This window comes from Rhinopithecus roxellana, chromosome 20, assembly GCF_007565055.1.
Source record: "Rhinopithecus roxellana isolate Shanxi Qingling chromosome 20, ASM756505v1, whole genome shotgun sequence".
In the NCBI taxonomy this organism is placed as follows: domain Eukaryota; kingdom Metazoa; phylum Chordata; class Mammalia; order Primates; family Cercopithecidae; genus Rhinopithecus; species Rhinopithecus roxellana.
In genome coordinates, this window is record NC_044568.1 from 60,757,217 (window position 1) to 60,781,924 (window position 24,708).

Sequence of the window (24,708 nt, forward strand, 5' to 3'; positions counted from 1 at the left end):
CTAATTATTAGGGCCATTATAAGGATAACTGAAGGTAAGTTCAATACCTACAAAGTACTTAGCCCATAATGTTAATTACTATTGCCATTATTTTGCCTTCTGAGCATATCACATGTATTTTATATATATATATATGAAACCTGAGACCATATTTAGCAAACTGGTGATCACAAACAAGTTCAGCCCTAGGCCCACATTGTGTGTATATATATGATATATATATATATAATATATAATATATGAGATATATAGTGATATATTATACAAAATATATATATATCACATATATATATATATAATACACATTTATATATTTGTATATAAAATATAAATATATATTTTTTGAGGCAGAGTTTGCTCTTGTTGCCCAGGCTGAAGTGCAGTGGCCCAGTCTTGGCTCACTGCAACCTCCACCTTCCAGGTTCAAGAGATGCTCCTGCCTCAGCCTGCCAAGTAGCTGGGATTACAGGCATGTACCACCATGCCTGGCTCATTTTGTATTATTGTATTTTTTTTTAGTAGAGATGAGGTTTCACCATGTTGGTCAGGCTGGTCTTGAACTCCTGACCTCAAGTGATGTTTTAGAGGATTGTTTTACCACTATCATTGTCTTGAGGATGACTGGAAACAGGTTTAGGGATCACCTGACCTCAAGTGATCCACCTGCCTTAGCCTCCCAAAGTGCTGGGATTACAGGTGTGCACCATGCCCAGCCATGTATAATATTAAAATGGACAAAATAGATTAATGCTTTAGTATCAGGTGACTTCTTATACACACATGAATTTTTGAAATTCTTAAGAAACCCTCTAGTCCCAGGAGATATTTGAGTTTGCAACCTTGATCATGAGTTAACTCCCATCATCCTTCTAACTGGAGATACCTAGTCCCATCACTCCATCTGTTTGGTGGACATCCCTCAAAGATGTCATACCACCTACTCAAAAGAAGCTGTCATTAGGAAGTGTTCTCCCAACCCTCTCAGCATTTTTATTTGAGAGGAAGAGACAAGCAATTCCCAATCAAAATAGACTATGGCCAGGATAGTCTGAAGCTCAACAATGAATCCAGTCCCTGATATTATACGTTAATTAAACCTAAGGCATAGGAGTTGAACTCTCCTATTAAAGAGTTCTGGATTTTTTTTCAGTCATCTTTTAGATATATTGTGTTCTCTATTTCTTTTCTACTAAGCATCTGAGCAGCAACTTTTTTTTCTTTTGAGGGGCTTTTTCGGCTTGAAGGTACCCATTTTAGAGAGCAGGACTTCATTAATTTTTGCCAAGAGGCCTTCGATCCACCTCGAAGCAAATGTACACAAACCAAGTTCTGTGGCTGAAAGTGAACCTGAATAGGGAAACGGGGACGCATGTGTCTCACAGTCTCTGCCATGGGTACTCAGAATAAAGTGCAAATCACTCCTGACGAGAAATATGTTTTTTACCGCTTAATGACAACCATTTTCTCTGCTGTTTATCTCTCCAGTTTTGTTCATAAACACAGAACCATTCCAGCAGGCTTCCACAATTCTGTTTGTGATTTAAGCTTTGTGTTAAACTTATATTATCTGCAGGAGAACCACAACAAAGAATGAGACAAGAAATGATGGAAAGTGCAAAATAGAAATGGAGTTTCTTCTCACTTTCACCTTTAGACCCTGAAATCTCTTGTTGTTGTCTGTTGATCACATTAGCCAGACCATTGACATACTGTCACTGAACATTAGATAAGGTTCAAGCTGAGACATTTTATTTGTGCTTTGTTTAATCCGTGCACAGTTCCATATGTCATTCATCTACATGATTTAGCCCTGACAAAAACTAAACGTTTAGATTTTTCACCAGGTGTAAGATTTTTCCTGATAGTTAGAAGTTATTTTTGAGATGGCCGGGCGCAGTGGCTCATGCTGGCAATCCCAGCACTTTTGGGAGGCCAACGTGGGTAGATCACCTGTGGTCAGGAGTTTGAGACCAGCCCAGCCAACATGGTGAAACCCTGTCTCTACTAAAAATACAAAATTTAGCTGGGCATGGTGGCGGGCGCCTATAATCCTAGCTACTTGGGAGGCTGAGGCAGGAAGAATTGCTTGAACCCAGGAGGCAGAAGTTGCGGTGAGCCGAGACTGTGCCATTGCACTCCAGCCTAGGAGACAAGAACGCAACTCCATCTCAAAAAAAAAAGCTATTTTTGAGGAATGGAAGATTGGCCTCCATTGGTGATAGAGTTCTCTAAAATTGATCCGGTTCATCAATCTATCTCTTTGTAAATAATACAGACAGCACCTTGAATGACAACAGTAACAAAGATAAGACGTAAGGACAAATGTTGAATAGATCGAAATAAAATCATAAAAACAAAGTCTTCCCCAGGTTCAACTGGATATATATAATATGTTTTAAAAAGTAATTATTTACTACTGCATAAAAGAACTACAGCAATATCTCCAGTAATGCAAAATTGTAGTTTCTCCACAGTGGAATAAGGTCATATTTGCTTGCTTACTGTTTTCCAAAATATTTCTTTATGCACTCATTCTACCAATAGATTCAAGGAGAACTTAGTGGCCAAGGAATCTGACCTATCTGAAAACAATCTAGATGGAAACTTGTATGATTAACTGGACATGCCTTGCTTATATTTTTAAAGGAGTTATGGTTTCATTCAAAAGTTGCAAATATATTTGAAGCAAAAAAAAAAAAAAAAAAACCGTCCAGTAACCTAGTATTTTGTTTATGATATCTTTTCAAATAATTTGGATTAATGTCTTTGGTATTTAAAGTATACTTTATTGTTCTCTAAAGAACGTCATCAAATTGCTGATCAGTTTTTAGCACATGCTTGTATCTCTCCAAAATGGATGGAACACAGATATTCTAAAAACATAAAATTATAATAAGCAATAAATTGTATTTTCCCAAAACTGGACTGTATATTGATATCCAAGTGATCCATGGCTGTATTCTTTAAAGGAAGTTAAATAAACAGCACATGCTTGTATCTCTCCAAAATGGATGGAACACAGATATTCTAAAAACATAAAATTATAATAAGCAATAAATTATATTTTCCCAAAACTGGACTGTATATTGATATCCAAGTGATCCATGGCTGTATTCTTTAAAGGAAGTTAAATAAAGTTCATAGGTCTTTCCATACAACAAGTATGAACTGAGCCAAAATGAATACTTTTGGAGCCAAATATATTTACTCCAATATAAAAATGTTAAATCTTTTTTATAATCTTGTGAAATGCTAAAATCACTGTGGGAACCTACTAAAATGAAAAATGCTGTTCCATCCACAGAAAGAATAAATCTATGAATGAAAGCACTGTCCCTTTTGGCCACCTAAAATTATGGCGTATTCACTAAGTCCTTATGATGATGTAAAATTCAGCAGAAGTGTATGTTTCCCAAAATGCATGAGGATGGCACTGTGGGATTAATGCTTTTCTTTTTTTCCCTTTCATATGTATGACCTCATATTCTCCCCGTATCTTGCTAAATTTCATTTTCATCTGCTTTCATGTGTATTGATGTAGGTAATTATCATCAAAACAGTTTTCCTCTGTTCACTTCCTCTCATTGTCTGGTTTAAAAAATTAAACATTGTGCAGCCCTGTGTTAGATACTGGAGATGCACAAATGTTTAAGGTGTAAGTCAGGCCAGGTGCAAAAATTCCAGCACTTTGGGAGGCTGAGGCAGGTGGATTGCTTGAGCACAGGAGTTTGAGACCAGCCTGGGAAACATGACAAAACCCTGTCTCCATGAGAATACAAAAATTAGCTGGGAGTGGTGGTGCATGCCACTAGTCCCAGCTATTTGGGAGGCTGAGGAGGGAGGATCCCTTGAACCTGGGAGGCTGAGACTGCAGTAAGCTGTGATTGTGCCACTGCACTCCAGCCTGGGCAACAGAGACCCTGTCTCCAAAGAAAAACAAACAAAAAAAAATTAAGACATAAATTATGTCACCAAAACTTTATAGCCTTAAGTCTTTAAATAATGTAAAAAACAAGCATTGGTACATGGATTCCATTCTTTCAGGAAGCAACATGGGTTAGACAAGGAGCATCTGCATAAATAGCTGGGACATAGGTTGCTCTGCTACAAACTATGTGACTTTGGAAAAATCGCTGAAATGATCAGAGTATCATTTTCCTCATTTCAGAAATGATTTCCCCAGGTGAACTAATGTCTCCCACTGTGTCCTATAGCACTGTCGTGAAGTCCTTTTACAGTACCCCCAAACCCTGCGTTATCAGACAATGACTTAAGTTATCATTGTAGCTTCCACAATTGGCACAGTATCTGGAACATCATGGGATGTTTAAGAAAATGTATTGAGTGAACAACATCCAATGATAAAATTCATTCGTCCATTTAAAAAGTGCAACCTTCTTTCAAATTGAAGAAATCTTACATGGAAGCAAAAAATAAAATGGAAGGAGAGCTTCTTTCACTGAAGCCAGGAGTGAAGGGACCAGAACCCAGCCTGTCCTTACCCCATTTCAGCCCTGAAGTCCTCTGAAGATCCCGAGGCTTCTGTAATAAACATTTTAAAAACCAACTGTATTTGATCATCTCTTGAGACTGGCCTTGACAACCATATGGTTTAAAGTCAAGTACAGCAAACAGCGTTTAAAGTAATGAAATTGGATCTCCTAAAATGCATTTGAAGAATCAATGTGCTTCCTAAAACACTTGCTTTCCCAAAGTGAATAACTTAAACCTAGGAAGTCACTGACCAGTTAGTTCACAGTGGACTTACCTCAATCTAGATGAATAGCAATTTACCCTTCAGGGTGCTGAGTGTGCCGATCATTCCACTAATTTCTTGGTATTTTCTAGTACAAGGCAGGATAATACAATCCTGGAAATAATTGACTGCTGCCAGTTAACCCCAAGAAGTAAGTGCATGGTTTGATGCCAAATAAAAGTGTCTTCTGCTTCCGGTTATTTTTATATGTCAAAACTTTACAGAAGGTCTTCACGGGAAGCTCAAAATTTAAGCTAAATAGAAAACAGACCTTCACTTTTATCACTAAGTCACATGCCAGTCCAGTTTTAAAATGCAGTCTGTATTACAGACCATCCATTCTCCTTCGATCCTTGGCTCTAAATGGTTTCAACATTTGCAACAGGTGGATGTCCATGTATATAGTGCTGGCCCCACTGATTTCCTTGGGGCAAAGGGAAATACCTAAGAGTAACCAAGGATTTGTTTGACTGTCTTAGGTCTTAAATTTCTTAGTCATTATTTAAATCAATCAACTTTTTGATCTTGAAATACGTACAAATATATGCATATAAGTGACTTGGAGAAAAGGAGATAATTTTCTTGACCATGTATTTCTGTATTTCCCAGGGGGAAAAAAAAAACTAGTCATGTACATGCACACGTTAGCATAAAAGTAAATATTGATTTAGCAATCCCATAGTTTCTGAGATCACTATGGATATAGCTAATATAAAACTAAATAATTTCCATGTATTTCAACTTATTTTCTACAACATAAGTCTGGCATAAAGACTAAGGAATCTCTCATTGAACTAGTGGACTTGTTAGTCATCCAGAAGATTTAAATTTAGCTTTTATTTTAATAGAGTTTAGGATATTATGTATCAGTGACCACATTATGTTTATTTTATTCCCAGACACATTTGGGAATACTGAGAAAAACTAAATCTATTTTAATTCTTCACCCCTGAATATCTAAATTAAGTGTGTGTGTGCTGTAAGAAATTAATTTTTCAAGTGATGGAATTGTGAAAACTGAAGATCAGAGTGAAACTTTCACAAGGCTTTGCTGACAGACAGTTCATCTGAAGTAGACATATGATATGCTGGGCTTTTTGAGTATGGCTGAAAACAATGTGTTTCCATGTTGAAGTTTAGGTGTAGGTAATTTAAGATCACTGACTTTGTCCTTTGTTTAAGCAATATGGAAAAGGCCTGTTTAACATACATTTTTAGGAGACCTTAGCAATAAGAATTAAAACGTACACAAGTTTTTTGGTTTTTTTTTTTTTTTTCACGATTAACTAAGGTGTCTACTTAGAGATGACACATTCTCTAGAAGTGACTAGAGATGAGGTATCTTACTAGCTCATGTTTCTCCTTTCTCTCCTCTTCCTTTCCCCCCGTTTCAATCTTTCTCTGTCTCTTTGTCTGTATCTCTCTCTCACACACACACACACAACAATGAATGAGTCACATTCTCTATCAAGCTGTCATGCAGTTGGAGTGGAGGTGAGGAAATTCATCATGAGTGTTTCATTATAAAGTAACTTCATCCCTGTCTGATAAACAAAGTGATTCAGTATGACATGATAATACAGGTTGCTATTCTATGGCTGAAATATGACCACCTGTGTTTTTACAGCATTCCTTTTTCAAAAAGTTTTGAAAAATGGAAAAGCTCTCATTTATGTTAGGATTTTTTTTCTCTATGTTTAGCAGAAGAAAAAGGTGTTTAACTCTTTGAAAGCCCATTCCTAGTGTAATAAGGGAGAATCCTGAAGCTGAAAACTACAGCAGCTTTTCTCATGACAGTAAGTGAGAAATAGGTTAACCACAGGCTAGTTTCAAGGCAGGAAGAGACATCTAAAGAAAATTACTATAATAAACAGCTTCCTCCACTCTTTGGCCAAAGGAGATGATGGGGTGGTGGGGACCAGGTGGACAGGCACATTGATCAGTGAGATGACAGTGTGAGCACCATTGACGAAGTATTACCTTGTCATCCAGCTCCTTTGTGACTCTGCCTGCTGAATTCTCCCCAAGGTAAAGGGGCTGAAATGAGTAAGGAAGTGCCTCAAGACACAAGGGATATTAGCTAAGTAGCATGGACTGAGTGAAGACACAAGACACAAAAGAAGCAGAGAAGTAATGGAGAATTAATTCAGAACAGATGATAGAAAAGTCAAACTTGAGAGGACGATTCAGAGGTGCTTTTGCAATGGCACGTCATTTGTCTAGAGATTTGCCATTTGCTATTTGAAGTGGGGGCCTCCGGTTAATTCATGGCAAATACTTTTATGACGGGTTAGAGAACACTATTTATTTCTCCTCACTATACTCTGAGGAATGTTGATGAGTCGAATTAGAACTGTAGTCAAGGTCCAATGTGTCAGCCCACACCTTTGAAGCTGCCTTTCCAAATCCCCGATCAGGGTCTTTGTATTGCTGTCTCTTGTCAAATCCAATCACTCACACATAATAGCAATGATGATACCTGGTCGTGTTCTTCCAGCTTTGAAGCAAAGAAGTCAAAGAAAACTGGCTGAATTTTAACATCACAAAAGTTTCCAAAAATCACATGAGCTTACAAAAACATGAATCCACACCACAAAACCACCCCTTCCATGAGACATAGGAGCGTAAGGAGCAATTTCTGCTTTATCAAAAAGGGCCAACCAATAAAGTCTAGTATATTTCAGTTGTTGAAACAATGATTATAAATAAATCCAGGGGAAAATGGATGGAGGAGATCATGTATGCTTAAATTCGATGCCAGTACGTTCAATAAATAAAATTCTCAGGTTCAAACCCAGTGTCACAAAGTAAACGTCACAGCACGCTAGGGAGGCCCAGTGTTGTCTTACCAACAGTTAACACAGTTTTTAATATTTTAAATTAGAATCTTGGGCTTGGTGTTTCAAAGCTTGAGAGGCAATGTTGTGAGAGCGAAGATGTGAGGTTTTAGGATGAAACAAGACCAGAGACTTGAGTCCTGTCGCTGTGACTTATTAGCTGTGTGACTTTGACTATTGGTTTATTCGTCTCCACTATTGGAATTAACATCGCCTTCTTCATAATGTTATTATCAATTTTAAATGAGATAATGCAAGTACAATGCTTTGCCTGGCACACAATAAGCACTTAATAGGCATTGTTATTTTTAAAGCAATCACATACATTATTGAGGACAGGAATTGGGTTTCCTAGGATGCATTAAATAGCTGGTCTTTAAAATCTCTCCATAACCTTTATGGCAAAATGAGGACAACTTCCTGAAGAAGAAAAAAAAAAAAAAAGAGGCCTTAAATAATGAAACAAATACAAAGCTGACTGAAGGAATTTTTAAAAGTTTTAACATTAAAAATTAAAAGTGGGGGCAAAAGAAGGAAAATTATTTACCCGTGATTACTCACGGTGTCCTTTGTTTTAATTTTATGTGCCCTAAACAGAAACTGCATCCCTTTCCTTCAGAGAGTGGTTGGTCGATTCCAGCCCCTGTCTGTGGTTTTCCAACTTAAGAACCTGTAAATTTTATAACTCTGCACCCTGCGGTTAGAGCTGCTGAGTGTTGTGTCTGAAGTCAGGTGTGTGTTAAAGGTAGACATTAAACAGCTCTATGGAGGACCTGGAAGCATTTAAGGAGGTTGCTTGCCAGCTGTAAATTATAGACTCCATGCCAGCTGGCTGGAAAATTCTCTGGACTAAGTCCAGTTAAGTAGACTGAATCACTGGCGGTCTTTCCAAATTTGTGCATTTAACGGCTTGGCTATACACTCCGACATGCGGCATGGGGTTGTAAGCAATGGCATTATTGTGATGTGGTGCCATTACAGGAGGGATGCAGTGCTCCTGTGCCCTGAGGGTGTTTGTGTTCTCCAGGAATGCTGAGAGAAGCAATGGACTACTCTTGACATGGTCACCGAAAATGTTTTAAAATAGATGTGAAAAATGGGAATGATCATTTTCAAGTTACGTATTGCCCAAAATGTGTTTCCTGGCATTCAGAGAGGAAGTTAGTACCTCAGGTGGTTCTGTGCACACCTCTCCAAGATTGTCCTGCTTCCCCACATCAGTGGGAGAGGTTGTCTGTGGTTCAGTTGATGGTGATGGACACACTAAAGCACATGCTGAGATACAATCGAGGCAACCAAATTGGGGGCTATATTCTCTAGCCTTGAAATGAGAGAGAAGTCATTGTTAGATTGCAGGGTCATTTAGAATTTGAAAATTTTTAAATTTTGTCTTAAAACTGATCCAGGTGAGAAAACCTGGATTTAGTTGGGCAGGGCTACCTTCATGGGCATGGGACCTGCCCAGCTGCAGAGGACCTCATGCTTGGAAGGACCTTGTGGTTTAATGCTTCACTGTCACTGTCTTGAATTCTTAAGTTTTCAAACAATGACTCTTGAATTTTCATTTTGCACTGGGCTTTATAAATTATGTAGCAGTTTTTGAGGGTGGATTTGATTTCTTGAAGAAAATTCTGATTTTTTTTTAAGAACAGGGTGAAAGAGAAACTTTCCCACAGAGATTGTATGAGCCAAGTGGACAATCTCCAAAGGTTTAAGTATTTGCAGGCATCAAACAGTAAGAGATAAGAGGATTTCTAGGATACTCTTGGTCACTGTTCTTCTCAACACAGGATAAAGGTGGGGGCAAAGAGCATCTTAGTTATTGAGAAGCAAATAATATATTACAATTGGCACATACTTATCTTTTATATATTTGGTCTTGGTACTTATTTGTTTAAGTTTTTACTTCCTTTACAAGGCCTTTATGAGCTGATGTTAAGTAAATTCTTACATCAGCTTTCTGCTGGTTTATACAAATATTGTCTTTCAGTGTACATGATTACACATTGAACTCTGCATATGAATTTATAGTACACAGATATTAAAGGCAAGCCTTGAGTCATTTGATTTTGTAAAGAGGCCTTCATTTCTGTATTCATTGTATGCATCAATATGTTAAGGAAATAAACTATAAACAATATGCTCTATATGCTACTGGCCATAAAACTGTAATAGTAACACACATACGCAGGCATACAACTAGCTACTGTGTATATTATGAGTTAATTTAAAGCTGCACATTCCTAAGAATATGTACAGTAAATTGTGTGAGTTATTGCTTTTTGTTTTGGCCAGATACTTGAGTTTCATATTACCATATTATGCAATGGATTTGTTCCCCTACTGCTGTTTAATATTCTGATCAGTGCTGGTATTACCTTCAGTTCAAGGATTTTACTTTGCTGAGGATCCTCATTTTCAAGTTTAGGAAAGGGGATGTGGGAAATGCAGTGTAACAGTTTTATCCTCTTCAGAGGGGTAATAGAAATCTTCAAAGAAAACAGAAGCGTTTAATTGTTTTTGTTTTTGAGAGGATGTCTCACTCTGTGGCCCAGGCTGGAGTGCAGTGGTGCGACTATAGCTCACTGCAGCTTCCAACTCCTGAGCTCAAGCAGTCCTCTCTGCCTCAGCCTCCCAAGTAGCTGGGACTATAGGCATACACTACAACATCTAGTTTCTTAAAATTTTATTTTGGAGATGGGGTCTTGCTATGTTGCCCAGGCTAATCTTGAACTCCTGAGCTCAAAAGATCCTCCTGCCTCAGCTTCCCAAAGTGCCAGGATGATAGGAGTGAGGCACTATGCCTGGCCAGAAACTCAGGTTTTGTTGCTTTGTGGCTTCTTTGCTGTAATCGCCACCAAGATTTGTTATTAGTAAGTGATAGCTACAAAGCTTCTTTAGATGATGATGTGATTTTCTCTTCCACCTCAGATTTACTAAACTATTTGCATTCCTTTTATAGGATCTAGAGCAATTGATTTTTTGAGACGGAGTCTTGCTCTGTGGCTCAGGCTGGAGTGCAGTGGCACGATCTCGGCTCACTGCAAGCTCCGCCTCCTGAGTTCATGCCATTCTCCTCCCTCAGCCTCCCGAGTAGCTGGGACTACAGGCGCCCGCCACCACATCCGGCTAATTGTTTTTTATTTTTAGTAGAGATGGGTTTTCACCATGTTAGCCAGGATGGTCTCGATCTCCTGACCTCGTGATCCACCCACCTCGGCCTCCCAAAGTACTGGGATTACAGGCGTGAGCCACCGCGCCCAGCCCTAGCACTTGATTTTTAACCCAAGTAACTGTGACTGTGTTGTTTGTCTATATGAATCTGTCTCATCTTCTCCACTGGGGGATGTCGCTTCTCCTCCTCCCAAAAGTCATTGTTTTGTGTCTTCACCATGGAGGTCACAAGAGACATGATAGTGGCTTAGATCAGGGCAGCAGCAACATATATGAGGTGGTAAGATACGAGAGAGGGTGAAAGTTAAAGTAACACCATTTCTGATCTATTAAATATGAGTGTCAGAAAAAGAGAAGTCTAAAATGGGTCCAAGTTTTTATTTTGGCCTCATCAACTGGAAGGGTATTCCCTATGAGCAGTCTTTCAGGGAGAGGCAGGAAAGTTAGACATTGATACACTTTTAAGCATTCAAGTGGAGATGCCAAGTAGACAATCTAGTATAGGAGATGGGCGTCAGAGGCTGGGCTTCATCCATAGCTGTGCATCCAGTATGGTAGCCATTAGTCACATGTGGTTATTGAAATTTAAATTAAAAGGCCTTTTACTTTGACCATGCGAGTGCATTTCACGTGCTCAGTAGCCACATGTGGGGCAGCTACGGTGGTCACATCCTGGTGGAGATGAGGGGAGATGGAATCAGTGTGTAGTAAAGAACTCAGACTTGGAGCCAGGACAGGGCATCCTGAGTGACAGTAGGGGAGGAGGAGGAGGATACGGATACAGACGCAGAGACATGTTTGACAATGGGAGATTGTGTGAGTTCCCTTCTTGTTGATTGCATTGATAATCTTTTATGGTTGGCTTGAGTGAAGGTCTGGGGAAGCTTGACATCTGGTTGTTTTTGCTTAATACTGGTGATGCTTTTATCATCACAGTCTTTTTCATAAACACATTTTTTTTTTCTTAAACATGTCCTGCTGTTCACAGCAACATTTAAAAATGTTTTGCAGTGAAACCACAGGCTATGTATGGCTTAGGCTCTAGAATCTGTCTAAAAGGTGAAAGGGGAATATATTTCAAATGCCTGTTGAAAATCTGTCAAACTACTTTTTTAATCAGCAGAACATAAGTCCTAGAAGCTCAAAAGGCAAGAACTAATGTTCTTTTATATTTTCTTTGCATTTCTATTGGGGATCTGTTCCCCTATGGCAGAAAATATTAGGATCTAGTTTGAATGGGAGGAATGGGGTGGTATCAGAAAGTGGAGATGAATAAGTTAATTTCTTTCTATATAGCACTTAAACTTAAGCTTGCCTCTACTACGTGCGTATGTGTGTGATGCCACCCCTTTGTATTGCAATACCATTCTGCCTTGTGGGCCTTAGCGCACCATAACTCTTATGCATTGCACTCATACTGTATTGCCACACAAGTAAATACGGTACACTACATAATTTTCTCTGGTACAAGGTCTCTGAGTTTTTGTTGCATTAAAAAGGAAAGCAAAATAAGTGCTACATTTGAAATACTGCTTTAACTGAATAAGAAATTGAACTATCAACCAGCATCAGGATCATCTTCTGAATGTAAAACTGCTCTCACAATTCTAGTTTGACCATGAATAAAACTATAAAGTTTCTGTATTTACTTAATATCAGATGAAAAACATGAACAGAAACACTGCAGGAAAGCATACTATTTATTCAAAAATACTATGGAAATAAAGCAAGCATAGTATTTATTCAACATGTATGAAATGTTGTGTTAAGTTGAACACAGGATTCCAAGAACAGCTGTATGGCTTAGCTGTGAAAGTTTAAAAGAAAAAAGAAGCAAAGCAAAGGCTAGAAAGATCTTCAAAACTAAAAGACTCCTAAGACTGATTTTGAGATTTTTTGATTAGCGACTGATAATAATTGGGCATTTGTTCATGTAATGGTACTACCTGTTGTGTTTCGTATTGATACTGTTTTGGATGGGGGTGGGGGAACACAAATCCATCTCTTAACATTTTGATTGTTTCTGGGAGGCATCAAGATTTGTTTTGTTGCACTACAAAGTGATGTGTACATCATGGAATCTTAAGAGTCAGTCATAATACTTGTAGAGACATTTAAGCCAGTAGCAAAATAGAAACCATTGTGTAGCATCCTAAAGAGTGATCTGGTAAAATGAAGGGCCTTGAACAGCAGCCACCCACCCAACTCTAATGGAGGTGGGATCCCACCAGACGGAGACAGAGCCAGGGGTTCCTATTTTTAACTGGCAATCAGCTTTGCTTCTTGGGCATGAATGCCCAGTTCTAGTGGTAAAGTATTTTCCACAAGATTCATGGAGTGGGAAAGAACCAGCTATTTATATTCATGCTTTGAGCTGGAATAAGAAAAAAAAAATGAAAGAGGAGTAGTTAAGAGGGCATTAAGAAGGCAGACAGATATGTTTCCTACATCAAAAACAAGGTGATGCATTTTTGTATTGTGTAGGCACATTTTGGTTGGTGGCTTTATTTAAGCTCAGTCCCTAATCACTTGTGTGATCTTGCACAAGTTCTGTTTTTTTGTTTTTGTTTTTTCAATGAAAACATAGGCAGCTACATTATAGAATTGTTAGAAGAATGTTTTATGATGCATTAAGAATGCCTGCAGAGTGCTGGGCACTTGGGAAGTGCCCAAAATGTGATTGCTCTTATTTTAGTAGTCAGACTTTGTAGGATCAGATTTATCCTAAGTTGTTGCCTTTTCGGAGGTTAAGTCTATTCTAATGCCTATATTCCAATTCGTGATTCTGAACATGTTTCTTTTTTTCTTACCTGCTCATCCTTGCACACGGTTAACAAATTCTCTTTGGGAAAATTTTCTATGGAAATTACATTAGAAACACATTTGTATTCTAAAGATGACGATAGCAAGTCTAAGTGGGGTATTCTGTGGGTTTTGGAGTGCTTCCCTTGTTTCAACTCCACTAGCACTCAGGAGAGAGCTTGTAAGTTGTGACCTATAGATGTAGATTCAGTTTTAACTATTATCTGTAAGGCACCACTCTGTGTTTATCATGGTAGGTTTTTAACTTAGGGTTTAGACCCAACAATATAACCTTTCTGTCTTCATTATAATACATATACGTGAGAGAGAGAGAGAGAGAGTGTGTGTGTGTGTGTGTGTGTGTATATGTACGGTATGGGCTTATGGCAAATGTCAGTTGTGTTTTGCTCTTTAGCATCTGCCTAAATCACAGTTTTGATAACATGAAGTTACACATTTTAAAGTGTCCTGGGAAAACCTTAAGACAACATAAAACATACTTGGGAACAATGAAGTATACCAATGTTAAGGTCAAAATGTCATGTAAATATCTTTAAAATGTTCGGTAAGACTTCTGGAATTTCAGGGTCTGACCTGTATCTTGATCTCTGATTTTTATCTTACACTGTCCAGATTCTGATGCAAGGCAAAAATCCAGGGATAGCTTGGAAGTATGCACTTCCCAAGGTCATGAATGGAACTCCACCAGCCACAAAAAGACCGGCCTATGCCTGGAGTATCGTGCAGTCAGAGTGCCCCGTCTCCTGCGGTGGAGGTAGATAATTTTCTCAGTCTGTCTTCCAAGTCTGTATCTCCTAAAACAGGTTCTTTCACTCCAGGCATCTTTAACATAACGTGGTTTACATAAGCCACCCAAGAACTGTCTTTTATAAGAACCGTCACCATAAAAGCAAATACTATGGTATCATTTAAGGATTTTCCTATGTGGTAAGGAATCAACTCTCAGAAAGCTCAAATCAACCACAACCAAGGCTCAAAACTTACACATCTAAAACTGATGGGAAATACATATAAAATATATTGACTTATTTACAAATATAAGCATATTTATATTATATGTATATATGTTTTTTTTTAAATTTTCAGCTTATAATTTAGTTTCCCCCAGTCTTGACTTTTCTGTTGTCATAAACCTTCCATTTGGAAGTTGGAAAAGCTAGGGTCAAGGCAAGTGAGGACACAAACATGGCAGACTTAAGAGGTCTATCCGAAACATGGCTACCCCCTCAGGGGTAAGGCCAGCAAAGGCTCTCTCACTAGAGGAATGGGTTAAATCTGAGACAACCCTTGCAAGGAAGGAACAGCAGCAACCATCTATGTGGTGAGGACAAGGAAGGCATTTTATTTAGATGTGAACAATGTCACATATTTGGGGGTTAAAGAATTGTCACACATGCTCATTTGGGAGGAAGAATAAGTGCCCAAAAATAAGTTCCTGACACCAAAGCATGAATGTTGGTCTCTCATTTCCTATTTTTCACAGCACCTGGTGACAGTGAGACTTCCTACTGGTTACATCCCACTAAGCATTATAAGCCTTCTTAGAATCGGAGACAGAGCAAAGACACAGAAAATGAAGAAGTTCTTATATCTGAGAGGCCTATCTATAGGTCCATGCTAATTAACAAAATATGAAAAAATACTTTTTAAGTATACATATATAAAATAATTAAAAAGTAATATATTTTCTAGTAATACACATTTTAAAGGCAATGGGCTATAAAGAAGAAAGGTAATCCCCATAATTTGTAAATAGGCAATAGCCAATGTTAATAGTTTGATCTATATAATTTTATTTTTCCCGTATGTACATGTAAGCAAACATGTGTTTGACAGACTCACATGCCATGAGTATCATTTGTATCCCTCTGTACTGAAATCACGTTACAGACATCTCTTCACATGGTTTCATTTAGTCGTAGATTATGAGGTTTTTCTTATATCCATTGTTTCTTGAGAACATTTCCAATAGCTTTCTGGTATTCCAGGGAGAGCACAGTGCCTTGGGAAGGAGAGAAGTTTGATTTGCTTTCCATTTACAGAAACTAAATCCAGCCAAGAAGAGGATGCAGAGGAAGCCAGTTGTGGAATTCTCACCTTGCCCTGACTTAGCAACCCCTTCACATGACTCACAGACTCTGATGTGTCCTATATCCAGGAAAAAAAGAATTCAGATGAATAAGTCCTATTAAAGGCAACAGTTAACTTCAAGGAATGTTGATTTTGTTGTTGTTGTTCTTTTTTTTTTTTTTGAGATAGGGTCTCACTCTGTTACCCAGGCTGGAATGCAGTCGCACAATTATGGCTCACTGCTGCCTCAACCTCTGGGGTTCAAGCGATCCTACCTCACCTTCCCCACCTTCCCAAGTAGCTGGGACTATAGGTGCCTGCCACTATGCCTGGCCCATTTTTTTCTTTTTTATAGAGATGGGGTTTCACCATCTTGCCCAGGCTGGTCTCAAACTCCTGGCCTCTGGCAGTCTACCTTCCTTGACCTCCCAAAGTGCTGGGATTATCAATGTGAGCCACCGTGCCCGGCCTTGATGTGGTTTTCATTAAGTGTCTCCTGAAAGCAAACCTGCTTCAGCCCCAGGAGGTGGACTAACTGCTAATCATTATAGCAGGAGTGACTCATTTTTTTCTCAGATTACATGTGAAGACAAAGTTCCAATGGAAATAAAAAACACAATTCTATTATTCATATATTTTTTAAAAAATGTATGCCCCGATAAGAAGTCCTGAAATTAATGTTGAAAGCAAGGCAGTGGGATGCCACTAAGGAAGCAAAAGCAGAGGCCGGGCGCAGTGACTCATGCCTGTAATCCCAGCACTTTGGGATGCTGAGGCAGGTGGATCACTTGATATCAGTAGTTCAAGACCAGCCTGACCAACATGGCCGTCTCTACTAAAAATACAAAAATTAACTGGGTGTGGTGTCACACGCCTGTAATCCCAGCTACTTGGGAGGCTGAGGCAGCAGAAGCAGTTGAACCCCAGAGGCAGAGGTTGCAGTGAGCCAAGATCACGCCACTGCACTCCAGCCTGGGTGACAGAACAAGACTCCATCTCAAAAAAAAAAAAAAAAAAAAAAAAAAAAAAAAAAAAAAAAAAAAGCAAAAAGCAGAGCCCTGGCTGACAGGTTTTAATACATATTTAGTGAGTTCTACTCTTTGCTTTTGTGTGCCCCATACTCTTAGGGAAGTATGAGATGTTTCATGGTAAGGCAAAAATCTTGGGATTTCCACACATAATTCACTAATGGTTTTTCTTTGAAGAACATTATCCATCTGATAATAAAGTTTGCCTGGGATGTTTCCCTTCATAGTCATTCTGTTTTCAAAAGGTTGTATTTATCACTTTATGGTTCTAGTATCCACATCAGTCTTGAAAACCAATAATTTACATGTTAAAAGTATTTAAATATAAAATATATTATTTTAGGGAAGGGAATGGAATTCAAATTAGTTGCAGATTTCATCAAAAGGAGGTGCTTCCACAAAATAGTTAGATTCTGTATCTGAAATAAAATATCACAATGCTGATAAATCAGAAACTAAACTTAGAAACCAAAATGAAATAATAATCTGTAATTTTCACTTTGTCACTTCTGATGTGTTATCAGGTTACATAAATGTAAAGGCCATTTGCTTGCGAGATCAAAATATTCAAGTCAATTCCTCATTCTGCAGTGCAAGAACCAAGCCAGTAACTGAACCCAAAATCTGCAACGCTTTCTCCTGCCCGGCTTAGTAAGTCATTTGGAAATGTCTTTTTGTTTACTTTTGTACTTGTATGCCTTCATTGTTCTTATGAGATGATGAAAGCCCACTGTCAATCCTGCTAATGGAAAGTGATTTAAAGGTAGATGCAATACATTAAAAAGTAATAGAAGAAGATGAGCTAGGTGTGGTGGCACATGTGTGGTCCCAACTACTTGGGAGGCTGAAGAGGGAGGATCACTTGAACCCACGAGTTCCAGGCTGCAGTGAGCCATGATTGTGTCACTTACATATTAGCCTGGGTGAAAGAGTGAGATCTTGTCTAAAAAAAAATTTTTTTTAAAAAAGAAGATGGTTGAAGTTTACATATGAGTTGAAAAACACAAATTTACTTTTGGTACTCACTTGACTTTGGCTTGATAGCCAGGAATAAAGCTATTTAAAAGCAAGCTTACTTGGGATATGAAGGCGTGCTTTTTTTGGAGGGGAGGAAGAGCATGGAGTCTTTCTGCTGCCCAGGCTGGAGTACAGTGGCTTCATGATAGCTCACTGCAACCTCTGCCTACTAGATTTGAGCAATTATTGTGCCTCAAGCACCTGAGTAGCTGGGATTATAGGTGCGCACCACCACGCCTGGCTGATTTTTATATTTTTAGTAGAGATGGCGTTTTGCCATGTTGGCCAGGCTGGTCTCGAACTACTGGCCTCAAGTGATCTGCCTGTTTTTAGCATCCCAAAGTTCTGGGATTACAGGCATGAGGTGCTTTTTTATTTTAACCTTTGCATAGGGATTCCTCTTCTCTGAATGGAATCAGACAGATACATAAATAACACAGAATCCTAAATTAGTTCAATTTGCATGTGGTTGTATGCTTAACTTTTATGCAAATGGCCCAAGAATTTAAAAATCATAATATTATGCAGGCCATAAAACCCCAAATGCAAAATTACACAGTAGCAAGACACAAAATATAAAGAATGGGGTATGGGGTATAGGCCAAGTGGTAACTCCACCGCTGATGACGGCAGCCTTGGAGGAGCTCAGTGAGTTTGTTCTTGGATGGACTTTAGCCATACTATTGTTTGAAGACTAATTTTAAGTAATCTTCCCAGTCAAATGGAGTCTCTTTTATGTGATTTATCTTCTGCCAAATATATTTATATAGAATGGACAGAGTTTCTTCTAAAGCAGTGTTGTATTCACTGATGTTTTAGATCATCTTAATAAGTGGTGTTTGGTTTGTGGTGATGTAGTTGTATTACACCATCTTTATATATAAAGATGTGCATATGTATATATATATACGTATACATACACACACACACTCGTTTTTTCTTATAAATAATAGATTTGTCATAATCTGAGGCTGAGGCAGGAGAATCACTTGAGCCCAGGAGGCGGAGGTTGCGTGAGCCAAGATCAAGATTGCATCTCACAAACAAAGTTTGAATTGATAAACCATTCAAATATATACCAAATCTCAGATAGCTATTTTAAAAAATGGTCTAGCAAATTTTAAAGAAAATGAAGGCATATATTTAACCCATCAGTAAATTCAGGGGTAATTAGAAAAGTAATTTGAGGAAGTACCCACTTCAAGTATCCCCTGTGAGACCTTATCTAAATGTACCCCTCTCTCCTGCACAAACCTTTCTCTCTCTCTCTCTCATTGATCACTCTTCCATGAGCCTCACCACTGTATTTTATGTTGACTTCCATGGCAGCACTTATCAGAAAGTATTGTATTTGTTCACATATCCACCTCTTTACTGTGTTATAGGCTCCTTAATGGAAAGAGTGCTGCTGCCTTAATTTTTTCAATCCTAATGCTTATGAGAGTCCCTGACACATAGTTAAAATCCAGCAAATTTGGCTCAATGAATTGTGCAGATTTTAAAGTGATGTGGATTTCTTCTCATGCAGAGGCAGGAGTGTATTTGTAGAACTGTGGGATGATTGAATGTGATTCCTTATATCTGGATCACATTAGTATAAGCCTCTGGATCCATCAAAGAACAATTAGAACAACTTATCTTATTGGTTCTGAAATTGATCCATGGCTTCCATAGGTGGTCTACCTTTCACAATAACTGCTTTGGAAGTTACTGTACAAAGTTTGGCTTCATTGGAAGTATTTGTTTTGCACTGAAAGCTGGATGCCAGGTGAATGGAGTACATGCAGCAAGTCCTGTGGTGGAGGCCAGCAGAGCCGAAAGATCCAGTGTGTGCAAAAGAAACCCTTCCAGAAGGAGGAAGCAGTATTGCATTCTCTCTGTCCAGTGAGCACACCCACTCAGGTCCAAGCCTGCAACAGCCACGCCTGCCCTCCAGAATGGAGCCTTGGACCCTGGTCTCAGGTAACAGGAGAAAACTTGGGAGTTACTGGTCTCGTTCCCCCATGAAGCCAAGTGGGGTACAGGTGTCTTTTCTCTCCAAGGGGCTCTCGGCGGTTTACATCTTCATGGGAATCTGCATTTTAACTAATGCTCTTGAGGGAATCTTATGAAATCTGAAGTTTCGGCATGCCTCTCCCAGAGCTTAGGATCCTCCTCAGAGGACCAGAAATTGGAGTGTGGGGGCCATTTAGGCCAGGCTTGTGAGCACAGCTAGAAAGGATTCCAGTGTCAGAAGACTGGCATAGAGACCTGGCTACGGAATTCTCCAAAGCTAATGGGAAACACAAATACAAAGAATGGAGCACAGAAGAGATATTTAACTCTTGCTTCAATGGGAAAGAGGTAAAGTTAGAAGAATACAGAGAAAAGTAGAGCATAGAGTTTGCTATGGTCACAGATTCCCGGTGAAAGATACAAAATTTTAAAGTTAGAAGAGACATAGAGCTACCTGTCCTTCACAGCTCACAATTCCCTCGAAAGCAAAGGTTCTCCACTGTCAGGAAGTTTGCCTACTAGGGGACAGTTTTGATCGTCACCACTTAAGGAGATGAGTGCTCCTGGCATCTAGTGAGGTAGGAGTGAATGTCCTACACAGCCAGGCCAGCTCCTCACCACAAAGAACTATCTGATCCAGAATGTCAGTGGTGCTGAAGGGAAGAAGCCCTGCCCTAAGCATTCCAATCCTAATGCTTACGAGAGTCCCTGACACATAGTTAAAATCCCAACAAATTTGGCTCAATGAATTGTGCAGATTTTAAAGTGACGTGGATTTCTTCTCATGCAGAGGCAGGAGTGTATTTGTAGAACTGTGGGATGATTAAATGTGATTCCTTATATCTGGATCACATTAGTATAAGCCTCTGGATCCATCAAAGAACAATTAGAACAACTTATCTTATTGGTTCTGAAATTGATTGATGGCTTCCATAGATGGTCTACCTTTCACAATAACTGCTTTGGAAGCAGTTATTGCAGTGATAGCTCAACCGCTGCTCAATCATGGCTGGCAAACAAATATTAGGGAAGAATGAAAAAAGGGCAAGAGTTTTACCATCTGAACTATGAAGCCAGGTAGCAGCCACTGAAGACAGTTCTGCTGTGTTTTCCTTTAGGGTATATTAGATGCTGGAGGGTGCTGCTTTCTGATTAATTTCAGCAATATACTACCATATCTCCTACCAGAGGTCAGAGTGAGGCTTTTTTTTTTTTTTTTTTTTTTTAATGTTAGGACATATCTGTTAGCACAGGGGTCCCCAACCCCCAGGCCATGAACAAGTACCTGTTCGTGGCCTGTAAGGGACTGGGCCACCCAGCAGGAGATGAGCAGTGGGCCAGCATCACAGCCTGAGGTCTGCCTCCTGTGAAATCAGTGGCAGCATTAGATTCTCAGAGGAGTTGGAACTCTTTTATGAACTGTACAGGTGAGGGATCTAGGATGCATGTTCCTTATGAGAATCTAATGCCTGATGGTCTGAGGTGGAACAGTTTTATCCCAAAAGCACTGCCCTGCCTGTCCATGGAAATACAGTGTTCTGCAAAAGCTGTCCCTGGTGCCAAAGAAATTGGAGACTGGTATGTTAGGGAATTAGGGGTCAGGAGGGAGAGAGAATATTTTTTAGCTTGTTTAGGGGTTCTTTCAAATGAGAGAATATATTCCTTTATAGCAGAGGGTAAATCTACGTAGTATAGGGTGTTGAGTCTAGTCTTTTTCTTTGCAGTTAGGAATATAATTGACAAAAAGAATTCAAATAATTGTTTTAGCCAAAATATATGGTAGGTATGGATAAAAGGAAATGGGAATGGGGGTGGTTAAGTAGACCTCATAAAAAGAGCTTTAGTTCATGGAGATCATCCCACCTTTCACAGGAATATATTTAGTGTTTTTGTTTATGTTTTAATGTGACTACTGAAACCTTAGGAATGCAAATAGAACTTTTTTTTCCTTCTCAAGTGTTCCAAGACCTGTGGACGAGGAGTGAGGAAGCGTGAACTCCTGTGCAAGGGCTCTGCCGCGGAAACCCTCCCCGAGAGCCAGTGTACCAGCCTCCCCAGACCTGAGCTGCAGGAGGGCTGCGTGCTTGGACGATGCCCTAAGAACAACCGGCTCCAGTGGGTCACTTCTTCGTGGAGCGAGGTATGGTTTAGAAGTCACTGCTGGAGGTTTCTTGAGATGCTCAGCTGACCCGCTAGCATCTAGGCTCACAGAACTGCTTCTTGTTGCACACATTGATACCAAATGCCTGCTACGTGCCAGTTCTTCTCTCCTGGTTTCTTCACGAAACATTGCTAAAGCACCCCCACATTGATCAGGCCTATGCCTGAGCAGTAGGGGCGCAAGATTTTGTATAGCCCTGGTAGAGAAACTTGGATAAGGTATGCCGAGTGCCTTGATAGAAGTCTGTAATTTTATGGGAGAGCTCAAGGTTCACCCATGCTGGACTTCGGGAAGAACCCTTATGAGAAGAGACTTTCTAGGGAGCATGGCCTGAAAAATGAACAGGAATCAAAGCAAAAGGGGATTTTGGGGGGAAGGTTGTGCCAGACAGAGGGTGCAACCTCTACTCAGGAGTGATGACAGGTGACTGCACATTCAGTACAGAAGGGACATGGGATGGGGTGGAAAGATCATGAGGACCTTGGGTGACACACTAGAAATATATCTCACAAAAACTGGGGAGTCACTTTTATTTATTTTTGGGACAGAGTCTTGCTCTGTTGCCCTACTGTGCAGTGACACAATCTCAGCTCACTGCAGTCTCCACCTCCCTAGCTCATGTAATCTGCTACCTCAGACTAGAGGCATGCACCACTACACCTGGCTAATTTTTGTAGCGACGTGGTTTCACCATGTTGCTGAGGCTGGTCTTGAACTCCTGGGCTCAAGTGATCTGCATGCCTCGGGCTTCCAAACTGCTGTGATGACAGGCCTGAGCCACTGCACCCAGCCTAAAAGGTTATTTTTGACCCTCATCATGTTACCTCCTGTGTTACCTCCTATGTGTGAGAGGTTGGGTAAATTTAAAGGGTAATTATTTGCTGTACAGTGGTTTTTCCCATTCAGCTCTTAATCCTTTTGTCTGGCCCTTACCCTCCTCAACTCAGATTCCTAACTCCCCAGGCCTTAACCCTAAACCTGGAAATCCTTTTGCCCACCTTGCCTTTCTCCTTCTGGACTCCATCTCACACCCATGTGGCATCTCAAGGTCCCTTTTTTGCTTTATGAGGCTAATGATCTGTGTGATTTTGGGAAAGTTAGTTCCATTTGCTGAACTTCGGTTTACCTTACCTATAGCATGAGGTACTTGGCTGCTGTATCTTTAAGATCCTTGAGTGACTATGGTTGACCTTGTGTAATCTCATCCCTCCTATTTCATGTGGATGGCACAACCTTATGTCAAACTGCATCTGTTCAGAAGATTTGACCCTGGCAGTCTTCACTTTGACATATCCTGTCTTGGCTCCTAGTGTTCTGCAACCTGTGGTTTGGGTGTGAGGAAGAGGGAGATCAAGTGCAGCGAGAAGGGCTTCCAGGGGAAGCTGATAACTTTCCCAGAGCGAAGATGCCGGAATATTAAGAAACCAAACCTGGACTTGGAAGAGACCTGCCACCAACGGGCTTGCCCAACCCATCCAGTGTACAACATGGTAGCTGGATGGTATTCATCGCCATGGCAGCAGGTGGGTACAGGCAGATCGAGGAGGTTTCTATTCAAGTGAGATGTCAAAAAAGTTGCTCTTAGTCTGTTAATGGTTGTCTAAGTAAAAGCAACTAAGGGCTCAAGTTCTGAAGGCAGAATGGGTTTTGTTCTTTGGCCATCTCTGCCCATGTGGCCCTGGGCAGGTAACAATCTGTAAACCTCAGTTTTCACATCTAGAAAATTATTATCTGGCAGAGCTGATCATCAGGAAATGTGTATAAAACACTTAGCACCAGGCCAATCATACACTGCAGTCTCCACCTCTCTAGCTCATGTAATCTGCTACCTCAGACTAGAGGTCATTGCTGCTACTGGTCATTGCTGCTACTGAAACTATCACTCAAGTCTTTGTTTTAGAAATGCTGCTCACAGCCTTTAGTCATTTGGTTCTTACATCATGTTTCTGAACAGTGGAATAGCTAGTATTTGTCAAGCCATTACTATGCACGGTGCTAAGTACTCCTATTCGTGGATAGTATGGTCCCTAAAGCTCAGAAGGTCAGGCAATTCAGCCAAGGATACTCAAGTTTTAAACTTATCTTTTCTGAAGATTTGGGTGAAACTTTAGCTAGGATTGGTGTGTGGTGCGGTCCTTCCAGCATTCCACCCAACAGATGTTGTTGCACAGCTGTTCAGAGGACTCGGGTGCTACCCACCTCAGAGAGTCCGGGTAGAGGTATAAATATGTATATATGTTATCTATTCAGGAGGATCTGGAAACCAACAGAGGAAATTAGCATGACTGTCTCTGGCCAGGCATTGTGCTAGGTGTTATACATATTGCTGGGGATTTCTTTTTAAAATTGACTCTAATTAGACTATTTAGATTAAGGGATCAGCAAACAGTTACCAGCTGGCCAAATCTGCTCCCCTAATATCTGCCTGTTTTTATAAAGTTTAACTGGAAGGTAGCCATGTTCATTTGCTTAATATATTGACCACAGCTGCTTTAGTGCTGCAAAGGCAGTGACAAGTACTTGCAAGAGGCCGCATGCCTATACAGCCTGAAATATTTACTATCTTGCCCTTTACAGGAAAAGTTTATTTAGATAATTTGATAACAAGACTTGGCCTCAAATTTTAATAGAGACCGAACTACAGTCAATTATAAGGCATATGTACCTTTTTCTTTAATGCAGTAACTTTAAAATAAGAAAAATCAATTTAAAGGGCTACATTTTTCCCTGGTTTTTCTTTTGATGGCTACTGGAAAAAAAGACAGTTGAGTTGTCCACTTTAAAAACTGTTTAGTTGCACAGTGAAATCACCGACTTCTAAGAAACACCAACTCTACCATGCCAACT

At 39.7% G+C, this 24,708-nt stretch overlaps 1 protein-coding gene across 2 annotated transcripts in view; it reads left to right on the plus strand.

The window, feature by feature from the left end:
* ADAMTS18 (ADAM metallopeptidase with thrombospondin type 1 motif 18) overlaps window positions 1-24,708 on the plus strand; it is a 154,368-nt gene that overhangs the window by 122,155 nt on the left and 7,505 nt on the right. For both annotated transcript variants that reach the window (XM_010370202.2, XM_030925525.1), the window contains exons 17-21: window positions 14,203-14,344; window positions 17,213-17,339; window positions 19,463-19,667; window positions 21,658-21,840; window positions 23,172-23,384. In XM_010370202.2, coding sequence (XP_010368504.2) covers window positions 14,203-14,344; window positions 17,213-17,339; window positions 19,463-19,667; window positions 21,658-21,840; window positions 23,172-23,384 — 870 coding nt within the window. The remainder of the gene's footprint in view (window positions 1-14,202; window positions 14,345-17,212; window positions 17,340-19,462; window positions 19,668-21,657; window positions 21,841-23,171; window positions 23,385-24,708) is intronic.